The sequence below is a fragment of the Manacus vitellinus genome, unplaced genomic scaffold (assembly GCF_001715985.3).
Source record: "Manacus vitellinus isolate BGI_N305 unplaced genomic scaffold, ASM171598v3 scaffold_11_pilon, whole genome shotgun sequence".
In the NCBI taxonomy this organism is placed as follows: domain Eukaryota; kingdom Metazoa; phylum Chordata; class Aves; order Passeriformes; family Pipridae; genus Manacus; species Manacus vitellinus.
The window spans coordinates 6,471,239-6,482,723 of NW_021938895.1; the positions used below are offsets into that span (position 1 = coordinate 6,471,239).

At 41.9% G+C, this 11,485-nt stretch overlaps 1 protein-coding gene across 1 annotated transcript; it reads left to right on the plus strand.

Annotated features, from left to right (window-relative positions):
• The first annotated feature begins 739 nt into the window (after window positions 1-739).
• SDC1 (syndecan 1) lies at window positions 740-9,518 on the plus strand. Its single transcript, XM_018088928.3, has 5 exons — window positions 740-871; window positions 4,686-4,767; window positions 5,805-6,298; window positions 6,519-6,648; window positions 7,174-9,518. Exons 1-5 carry the CDS (start codon window positions 740-742, stop codon window positions 7,338-7,340), a joined length of 1,005 nt encoding a protein of 334 aa, XP_017944417.1. The 3' UTR covers window positions 7,341-9,518.
• The last annotated feature ends 1,967 nt before the right edge of the window (window positions 9,519-11,485 follow it).

Consider the following 11,485-nt stretch of genomic DNA (forward strand, 5'->3'; position numbering starts at 1 on the left):
CTTCCTTTTCAGCTGAGTGAGGAGGATTTATTAGGAGAAACAAATGTGCAAATTTAACAGCTTTATTCAGATAATGGAGGATTTCAAGTGTTTTTGACACTGCTGATCACTAACTAGGATTAATAAAAGTGGGATACAAATCATCCTTAATCTAGTTTAGGGCTTGTAGCAGCTTGTGGCAAAGCCAGTGTTTTTGCTTACCTCAAAGAGCAATTTGAGAAAAACTGTTTCCTTTTGCATATATCAAATTAAATAAATGTGGTTCCTAGTTTGGGCAGGGCAAGATTCAGCTAATAAACTATAAATCTCCCCTTCATCATGGGAGTACTTCAGATCTGTGCTGTAGCAGGAGGGAGCTCTGTGACAGCTGATGGAATAAACACAGAAAGACTCACTGACTCACTGACTGTGACCAAGATGAAGACTGAAGAATAGTTAAAAATGATGCTTAAAAAAAAAAAATCTAGAGTATGTCAGACTTCTGGAGCCAATAATATTGCTAATGAGTTGTGAAAGCCTGGCCTATTGTTGATTAAATTGAAGATGCCACTAAGCAGCTTTCTGGTTGTCCCAGCAGAACTGAATAACTATTGTTCTGCAACAATACAGCGCTCAGCAAGAGCAGAAGCTACCAGTCACCCCAGGGTTTCCCCTAAACAGGCTGCTTTGATCCTTGGGGAAGGGGGTCTTCTACTGGTTAACACATATCAAAAATATCGTTAAAAATTTTACCCCTCACATGCAACTGAATTCAGTAACAGCAAGTCAAAAGGACTGGGCAAGTATTTCTAACCAGTTGTCTCAATGGCTGAAAAAACCCTCAACAAAAACATATGAGCTGGGTAAAAAAGCAACGTGTTATAGGTGCACTGTAAGAATTTAAAGTTTTTTGACTAGAATACGAGATACCACCAGAGGTCCTTCAAAGAATCCACTGCCTGAACTTAGGTGTATTTATCCAACATCTCTCTCATCAATTACTGTGTGAATGGTCCACAAATAGTCTTGGTGGGCTAATAAACAAACTGGATGATGATGGAAGTAATTTCTAAAAGCATGTCCATGTTTGGTTATATTAATCTGATAATAAAATTTTGAGCTAGAGCAATGCAAAGTTGTTGGTAGAGTAAACTTGCTTTAAGCTGGAATTTATTTTCAGCTCTTTTGTATGATAGCACAACCTGGTGACTCAACCTGGATTCTGTGCCCCTAATCCTCTTGGCTAATCAAAACCTTTCCCATTGGTGTAACTCAGCTGCAGTAAAAGGTCATGGAAAAACCTTGACCATGAGGTGTTTGTTGTTTGAACAGCACAGTCCATCTTCCTGATGCAAACCCAAATTAGTTCAAATCCCTTCCAATGCTGTCCTGAGCGTTTTATGTTAACCTTGCTGTGTCTGAAATCCTTCAGCAGCAGATCATTATAGAAGCATGACCTTTCTGCAGTACTTGTATTTTGTGGTGCCATAAGGAGAGGTTACTGCCTCTTATGCCCATTGAATGTGTAATCTATGGAGCAAAAAATGTAGTCTTTATATAACCATACAGTTACATAAATTAGGCAAATGTTCCTTAATACTAATCTGTCATGAAACTAGATGATCTCATGAAGTTACATCACCTTGTGGGTATTCTAACTGCTATCCACATGTGCATAATCTTATACTGTCCCTTGAGTGTTTGAGACGAATAAAGTCCCTCTCAGTTCCCAAGCCTTAAACTGCCTGGTCAAGGGGAGATACCACAACAACAGAGGAGCAGCTTGGGACAAGAGACAACGAGACACAGCTAAGTAGAAGGACACACGTAGTGGAACTTCACTAAGTTCTCATATAAAACTGTGGAAAGCAGACTTTATTAATCCTGATGCATATTTTCTATTATTCTCTTAAGTGTAGAAGCCAACCTCAGGGGACAGGAACTGGTCTGAGTCTACCTTTGTGTTTGTAGGGTGAGTGCTGAGCAGCAGCTGGACACCTCTACACTGGAACACCGTGGTCTCCATTGGTTTAACTGGGCTGCACTGGGCTTTCCCCTTTTGAGGAGGACCTTGCTATCCCTGCTCAGATACAGAAATCAAACTAGGGTTCAAACAAGTACATAACAAAGGTTATGGAGAAGCAGAATGTGCAGCAGCCTGGGAAGAGGCTTAGAGCTCAGGTGTGATGGGAAGTGTAAGGGTAGGGTGGCTGGACATGCTTGATAACAAGAAAGGAAGCATGGCATGACTAACAAACTGCCTTGCCTGTTAGCCCCACAAGGGCAAGGGATGCAGGCTCAATAGTCAAGATCAAGAGTTCCTATTTCATTTATTGACAGTCTGTGATCCTTTCAGGAGGGTTTGTTAAGGTCTGCAGACCATCAACCTCACCAGGTGTCCTTTGAAATCTGGTATGAGCTACCCCTGGAGATTCAGATCTGGGGGGAAGTTAGTCTCTATCCTAGAGAAAGGTGTATGGTGACATAAACTGTATTGGCAGTCCCTTTCTTCAATGAAAAGCTGGAGAGATTATTTTCTAGCTGCTTCAATGTAGAGTCTTCTCACTGGGAGGAGAATGCACACCCCCCCGCCTTTTCCCCTTTTGCAATGTGTCCCCCTTTTTCACTCAAACAGGCTGAGTGGAAGAACAAAGGGTTGTACTTGCCTCTGCTCGTGCAAGAAGTGAGGGAGAAGAACGGTCCCCAACCCCCATCAACAAAAATGGTGCAATTCCTGCAGCCTGACTTAGCTTCCGAACGTACTGGAAAGGGCGAGGGAGACGAGTTTGGGAAGCCTGGCAGTTATTTCTTTATTCTTTATGCACCAACAGTTTGTACTCTTTAATATTTGAAGTGTAGTGAGATCAGCTTGTGTGAGTCACCACCCTTCGACACGAGAAGGAAAACATAGGGGAAGTACTTATCTGACCTACTTTCTGTGGAAGACTGCAAAAGCACAGTGCAAACAAGCAGGGACAAATCTAAAATTCCAAATTACCTCATGACAGGCAGTTAAGCAAGAGATCGAAGGGCAATTTACTCTAGATTTATGCTTGCAGAAGCTTCAGGAATAGTGTTTTGGGGGTTTATTTTCAGTAGGGAAGGAAAGTGCTAAAAAGTTTAATGAGAGGATTTTGTTCCTACTTTCTTGTTATTAAAGAAAAAAAAAGTCATCTAACTACAATGATTGCCTAGAAGGGGTAAGATCTTGGACCTGATTGGGTTGGTGGCAACTTGGATACTTGTCTTCAGAGAGGTCAAATCAAATGGGCTAGTCAACCGCCTTGGAAACTAGTTGTTCCATGGAAATGTGGGGAATGGATAAGATATTAAGGATAGAAGGGAAAACTGGGTAAACCTGGTGTCATAAAAAGAATGAAAAGGAGATAAGGCCAATAAACACATCCATTGTAGATAATAAGGTGACAACAGAGAGCTGGATTGCTTTGACAGTACATACTAGTGCTGGCTAACTTCTTGGAATGAAGATGAATGTTATATTCATTTTTAAGTGAAACCGTGTTAATGCAAGCTAGAGAAATACCATGGGCCTGGTTGCAAAGCTGTGAAGAATGCATGTTCTTTTTTGCATAATAAAATAAGATTTCCCGCTCCTTGGAATGCCAGGGATCCCACAGCTTGGATGATGCAATGCAACATCTAAACTTGAAGATGGGACAGCACTGGAAAGGGGTGACAAAGACATCTTGAGGATGGGATAGAAGTCAAAATTTGGGAAACAGGGAGTGTGGTTGGATAGGAAAAGATAAAATTCAGGAAAGGTGACTTATAGGGCTTTGGTTTGAAATCTGAGAAGGGTGAATGACTTGGTAGGTAATGGTAGCCCTACAGAAATAAACCTGGGGGCTAGTGACGAGCTGAGAGTCAGGCATGTTGTGCTGATAGGAACAGTAAGCGTATACAGGACAAGCTAACAAGATTCATGAAATAATCACTCTGAAGTAATTAGCAAACATTAAAATAGCATTGTCTTCTTTAGAGATCCTGAGCAGCTTTGAGCATTGTGTGCAATGACAAACAAGTGCCATAGAACAGGAGTTTGGCCTCTTGTTTCAGCAACCAAACTTTTTGCTGGTTAGTGTACTCCTTGGAGCATAAATGGGGAAAGCTCAGGGCTGTGTTTTCCTACAGGGAAGGCTGGCACCTGGACTTAGTTTGAGCGCCCACACTTATAAAACGGGGCTCTCATTCTACTTCCAGTTAGATGTTGTAGTTTCAGATCTGTGAACAGTGTTTGAGGGGCTCAGAAAGGGAGAGAAGGCAAACTACTTTGTCTCCCCTTCCTTTCTGGTTCTGCAGTAACTTGCAGGTGAAGTGGTTGGTAGATAGGGAAGACACGAGCAGTCAGCACTTGACACAGACTGGTTATGTTGTGTAAGGACTGAGTGTCACTACCAGGATGCAGCTCTGAATGGATTCCTTGCATTCTTCTTTCCCAAAGCAAGTGTAGCCTGGAAGCAGTGCAGAGAAAGGAGACAGACAGCAAGGCTGACCTTTTTAGCACCAAACAGAGTAACCAGAACTACTCTTTTTGGGAAGGGAGCTGGAATGAAGGAAGATGAAAAAATGCAATCTGAACAAAGAAAGTTTGTGTAACCTCCAGGAGCCCTTAGAGGACTTGGTGCAAACAACATGATAACTTTAATCTCATCACTGACACTCCTTTTTTCTCCTTCTCTTTAAAGCAAACTACAAATCTGAATCTTCCTCCTGAGGACCTTGATTCATCTGGTGATGAAGATGATGCATTCTCAGGTTCAGGTGCAGGTGAGTTATTAGCACTTGTACTGTTAGTGCTTGATCCTTCTAGAATGTGGCAATTGAGATCTTGATGAATAACCAAGTGGAGGGGGGTGGAGGGAGGAATCACACACACACAACCCTGCCCCAGAATATGAGAGCTGAGAACAGAGAAAGAGCCTAATCTATTAATCTTATATTGCTTGAGATACTAAAAATTAGCAGAAAACAAGTTGTAGGAGACTTGAAAGGGAGCAGAAGTAGGTAGACTCTGAGTGACTGCTAATGTGAGATGTTGTGTGAAGAATGTTATGAAACTCGAGTGATTCTTTACTCATGGGGAAAAGAGACCATAAGAAGGGCCTTTATGAGCTGCTAGGAGATACCATTTGAGGGTGTGTAAACCCCAACTTGCCAACATACATCAAGAGGAAAATTTTATCTGTCATCAGATGTGCATGTTCCCATGGGCCATAATTTTTTATAAGCAGAATGAAGGGGGTTTAGGGTGGGGAAAAAGTCTATTAAAATGATTGCTAAACTGCATGAGAGAGATCTTTGGTGTTCAGTGCTGAAGTTGAGGAGATGCTACTAGAAAAGAGCAAGCTATCGAAAGCTGAACCATGGTATCCTTCTGCTTCCTTCCAGCCACAGGCTTGTATTTCAGATTAAATTCTGCAGGAATAACACCCTGAAATTGGTGCCAAATGTGCTAGTGACTAAAGGTGTGACTGCTCTGGATCAAGCAAAAATATTAATGTGAAAAAAGTCAGCTAACCACCCTGAGGAACCACTGTACTGAAAGCAGACTTCCCCTTTGTCACCGCAAACAGACTGGCACTTTGCTTTGGGGAGAAGCAGATGACTAACAAAGTATTGCTGATAGCTTGTTGGTCTGTCCCTTCCTTATTCCACAGAAAAGAATGAGGAATTACAAACTGAACTGCTGTTATTATGAACATTGGCTCTGCAGGTTAGGCATCCTCCTTAGAGTGGTGTCCTGAAGATACTATTAATAGGTCTCTCTAAACTGGGCAAGAATAATACTTTTTTTGGTTTTTCAGGTCCTCTGACTGACCAGTCTCACACCTGGAGAATCCTAGGAGAACCAAGTAATTCCTCAGTACTGGCAACACCAGTGGACTTCAACGAGCAGCTGTTTCCCGGGATTGAGAGCCGAACTGAAAAGGAAGCAGTATCTCCTTCTGCAACTAGTAATCTAGTGACAGAGGAACCAGTTGTAGCTGTGAAGGATGAAGTAGCTGTCCTGGGCTCACCTGATGGGAAACCAACAAGTGATGTGGTCACAACAACAGTGAGAAGCCCCACTACTCACTTTACTTCAGTGGTTCATGTAACTCCTTCAGAAGCCTCAGATGCAGTCCATGAGCTCGAACCTAAAATCCCCAACTCTCATGTACCAGACACTAAAAATGTCCCTGAGCCCCACTCTACTGTCCATCATGAGGGAGACATCACTGCCATCCCCACGACGACAGCTCCAAAGGATGTTGTTCCTACACAAGAGGAGATTTCTGAAGATGGCTCTGGAGACCCAGTAAGGACTAACAGTTTTGACACCCTTTCTGGGGAGATGGCTTTAATAGTATGCAATCAGTTGTTTTGGCAGGAAAGAATGGTAATTTCTCAAAAACAATGATTGATATAATAGGTTGTATTGGTGGAGGGTTTTAGATGAGAAAAAACAAAGCTGTGGAAAGTCTCCAGTAACAGACACGGTGAGAAACATGAATAACCTTCCTTTTATGTCCCAACAGGGAGACTTCATCTTGACTAAAGATGAGGATTTGGTTCCCACTCAGAACTCAGAAGTACTGGCTGACTCTGGGAGGAATGCCAAAGCAGCAGGAGCCTCAGGAATTATGGACAGAAAAGAAGTTCTTGGAGGTACCAGATATTCTGGATTTCTAATTGGTAAAAGCAGATTGCTATAGGAGTCTCCAGGCAGCAGAAGCTGCAGTTCTGCAAGTACATCTCTGTTGGCATCTCTGAAGCCAACCCTTTATGTTAGACCTCTGAAATGAGGGTGGTGATTCACAATTCTGTGTTCTCAAAACCATAGCAAGGGTAAATATTGTCTGCTAATGCCAGCCAGCAGGGGCTGCTTTATCTGCAACTTTATGTTTAAACCTATTCCTTCACTCCTCTCAAAAATTACAGTTAAATTGCTCTGTTGCTGTCTGGATCAAATTACTAGGGTTGAACACCAGAGCCTTGTGTGCTTTGTAGTGTGGCCTGGTGGGAGATCTGTCCCTAGGATTGGCTAGTAGATAAGTAGGTGATTGGTAATGGCAGGGTGACTGGGAGGGGGCAGTAGGACAAATTAATTTTTGGAACAATCTGGAGCTTAAAATCATAGTAGCATTATCTGATGTGGCATCTGGAGTAATTTGTCTTTTTCTCCCCTTCTAGGTGTTATTGCTGGAGGACTAGTAGGCTTGGTGTTTGCAGTGTTTCTAGTTGCATTTATGCTGTACAGAATGAAGAAAAAAGACGAAGGCAGCTATTCACTGGATGAACCAAAACAGTCGAACGGAGGATACCAAAAACCACACAAACAAGAAGAATTCTATGCATAAACACTGACCTTCAGGACACTTCTTAATCCATCTTTCTTGGATTCTTCTCTCCCTGCACGTGGACCTCCTAGTGTGCTTTGCATTAAATTTAAGCCATACGATCATTGGGTTATTTGCCCGTACCACTTTGCCATTGGAAATCTTATAACTACAAAGTAGATCTGGAGTCATTGAACATTCCCCGCTTTCCTGCACGATTTTTTTTTTTTTTAAACAGAATTGGGACTGCAAGTTCCTAAACTCACTTCGGTTTATCTAGAGACTGCTGGAGCAGGCGGTGGGGAGAAGACAAGGGAGCACTGTGTGTATAGAACTATTGATATTTAGGGAAAGGGCTAGCAAGAATAAACAATTATCAGTGCTCAAATTCTGTATAGCAGGGATCCTTCCTATTTAACTCATAGATGTGTTTTGAGTGTAACAAATGTCTGTGCTGTGCAGACATTTGGTATGCTGCAATGCTCTAGCTCTTTATGGCCGCTGTATTTGGAGCACTTAATGCCTATTAAACATCAAACTGAACATGATTTCTAGTGAAAGTTGGTGTGAGGGGCAGAGTAAACAAATGACTGTCACATGGTTTAAAATAACTTATACTTTGGAAGCATTATCCCATACTCAGAACCAGCTCCTAAGCAGTTGGTACATAGATTAGCAAAAAAACAAACCCCAAAGACCCCAAAACTACGTAGAGACTTAATTTTACCAATAGTGTTGGACTGTCCCACTACCCTCTTGCTCTTTCAAGACTTAGGTAAGTAGATTTTTCTAAGCAGTCTCATCTCAGACATTCCCTTTGTTAGGTGCTGAACCAAGGCTGGGCTGTCGTGCTGTTGGTGATCTTACCCCACGCTGCCGTGCAGTCGGCAGGTGACCGATGGCGTGTTGCACCACCTTCCTCTACACACATGTTCACAGTGGTTGTTTGAGAACTTGGTCTGCCATCTGTGCCACAGAATGCCTTGGCACACAGGGGTGGGAGGTAGAAAGCAGCACGCCATGACTTTGCAGCTGAGGAGTAGAGAAGCCTCTGAAATGAGTCTGGGGAAGGCTGAGTGTAGATAGCCTTAAACAGACACAACAGTTTGTGTGCTTGACTCTCGCTGCCCCGGAACAGCTCTTCAGAAGCTGTTCCTGCACTTTGGAGAGAAGCAGCTCCAGGGATGTCAGACTAGTAAAGGCCAAAAAATGCTTCCTAAGAAAAGTCCGGGTGCCTGAAGCTGTGTGTGGTCAGTGTGTGCCAGATGCCAGGCACTGAGGCCTCACTGAGGGCCTGGAGCTCTCCAGAGTATCTCAAGCCGAGTGAGAAGACAAGTGTGGTGTTCTGTACAAAGCCTTACTTCTGCTCTGCCTTTGGGTAGCTTCTTGCCAGTTCCGTTCCTCATCACTCAGTGCAGAAGGTATGGGGTGGGTGGAGGAGTGTTTACAACTGATGTAAATATTTGTACTGTTGAGCCAGAGGGAATGATCGGAGAATATTGGAGAATACTGCAACAGTTGGTATAAATGTTGCACATTAACAGTCAAAAACCTGTGTAATTTAAATGAAGTATAAAACACTCCTGAGCTGCTATGCAGCTAAAATTGGTGCCTTCTCTGCAAACTCAAGAAAAGAACCCAAAACTTCTTGATTCCAAACTCTTCTCTATGCACAGAGAACTTGTGCATATGTGTAGCTGGCTGTTTTTAAGTAAAGCTGCAACAACCATTATGTATTTTCTTTTCTTTTTCTTTTTTTTTTTTTTTTGGTTGTTGTTGTTTTGGTTTTTGTTTTGGTTTTGGTTGTTTCTTCTTTTTTTTTTTCTTTTTTTTTCTTTTTTACTGAATGAATTTTTATAGGTTAAATGCAATGACCAGATGGTGTTAATTTCAGCTGTAATTCTTTGCTTTGTATAGGAATGTAGAAATGTTGTTTGATAGGTCTGTCTATGGAAAGGTTCTTGTAAAGCACAGGAAGATAAAGTAGTAAACTTCAGTTGTACCTCACAACCTTGTTAGGGGGAAAGGAAAAAAAACTGTATATTTTGGTAGTCTTAACTGACAGTTTGTGAAACAAACATGACATTCTGTGTTATTTAAGTGGTACAAATGAGATGAATTCTAACAGAAGATGCAACATTCGGTTATCTGTATGCCATGTAAGGGTATACTGCAATAAATGGCATTTTGGCAAGAATGTGTCTGATTGGTGAACATGGATCTCTATAATATTTTAAAAAATAGGTGTGGTTTTTAAGACTGCCTGGGTCTTTGAGGAATTTGGATTCCAGAAGTGTGAATTTTTGGGCTTAAGATATGGAGATTCAGCTCAGCATTTGAGGGGTAATCGAGTGGCCTCCTTCCCTCTCACCCTGCTTTGAGTGTCCTGGTTGCAGTGACCTGCTCTGCCCAGATGCAGTGGTGTGGGTTAAATGGGCTGTGGTGGAGACTGAAGGATTGAGTTTAGAAGGCTTGCCTTCTTAGCTAAACAAAGCTGGAAAGTGCTTTCTAACTTCATGCCAACTTTGCCGGTCCCTTAAGCTGGGTGAAAGGCTTCTGTAAGGTCAGAGTTGGCTGGTTTGTGTTGAAGTGCCTTACCAGCTACGAATTCTCTTCCTTGGGGCTTTACCAAGACTTTTGCTTCTACTTTTCTAATCAGTGATACTGCAGGAAATTAAGGTGGCAGGGAGGGAATAAAATGAATTGCTGAGGGAAGTGGGAAATTTCTGTGTGGAAACCCTTACAAGTACAACACTTGCCTCATCCTTGTTGTGCACTTGAGAGAAACTTCATTGTACCAAGAGTGAATAATTTACAGGAGGGCTGGTCTGCCTCTGTACTCTGGCACAGGTTAGCCTGGGTTTTCCTGAGTCACATTGCTGTTCACTGTGCTTCCTGACTTTCTTCTTCATCCATGCTGGAGCAATTATCACATTTGCTCTTGTTCACAAGTGAGATGCAAAGAATGTGGCTGGCAGAAAAACTTGACCCCTTCTTTGTTCTGGAAAAATGAGCTGGAGGGTATAAATGCACCGAATGTCAAAGGCGGCAAACTATGAGAGAAGGGGGACTTTACACAATTCTCACGTTGTCAGGTTGTATTAGAGCCTATAAAGGAAGCTAAAGCAAATCTAAAAGGCTGTATAATCTTGTAACTGGAATAGAGAACAAGGAAAAAAAAAAGAGGGCCACTCTACAGGGGTACTGTGAAGAAAAACTATTTCAGGCATTTCATAAATGCCTCATCTGACTCTTCATCAGGTCTAGCATGTATATTGATGAAAATGAGCAGTGGAATAAAGCGACAGGGTGAAATTTGCTCTATTTGTGATAGCTGCAAAACTAAAAAAAACCAAAACTCAACCTTTTAAATATGCAGGAGATGAGACAGAGGCTCAAAACCAAGTAGTTACTTGGCATTCTAGGGTAGTGTTTAGCTCATGAAACTGGCAGCCTGATGGACAGAATTTTTAATAAGCTTATCAAATTAGAAGACAGCAATTTTATTGCAGAAAATTAAGTGCAGTGTCTTCTCTAAGAAAAGAGGAGAGAAAAGGTATGGTCTCTGCAATATGCAGGGTCTTTCAAAAGAATCTGATGGATAGAGGAATTAAAAGGTAGGATGCTGGTATACAAGACAAAATATAAAATAGATTCACCAAAAGTGTATTGTGCCAGACTAATCAGATCTCTTGCTTTTTAAGAGCAATTTTTTCAGTCAAAGGCAAAGAAAGTTATCAGTGCCACACAGAAAATGAATGATCCAAAGGAGGAAGCTGGGGATTAGTGGAAGAGCAGGAGGCTCTGCAAGGCATAGAGTTAAGGACACCTCATTTTGGGGACATCTCTCTAAAAACTGTCTGAAATGGAAGGGAATACACAGAATTACATTAGCCACTGGGAATTTGGGCACCCTTGATAACTTGGAGTAGAATAATGTTCTGACCAATAAGAATTAGGATTAACTTCAATAGGGCAAGGTCAGGCTTGGAGGGGGTAACAAAAGGAATTTCTACTCTAACCTGGGAATAAGAGGGGAAGGAAGGGCTAGGTGAATTAGTCAATTTTAGAATAATTATGTGTGATATAGCTGTAAGAAAGGAAAAAAAATAAGTAAATACAGGATGTAGTAACCAGCAAGTATTTCCAGCAAGTAGGGGGAATTG

What these genes read in the sequence shown, in the direction of transcription:
- SDC1 (XM_018088928.3), top strand. Translation starts at nt 740, where the DNA reads ATGCAACTGAATTCAGTAACAGCAAGTCAAAAGGACTGGGCAAGTATT. An exon ending in CAACGTGTTATAGGTGCACT is followed by an intron (nt 872 to 4,685) that starts GTAAGAATTTAA and finishes TTCTCTTTAAAG; the next exon opens with CAAACTACAAATCTGAATCT. An exon ending in CAGAAAAGAAGTTCTTGGAG is followed by an intron (nt 6,649 to 7,173) that starts GTACCAGATATT and finishes CTCCCCTTCTAG; the next exon opens with GTGTTATTGCTGGAGGACTA.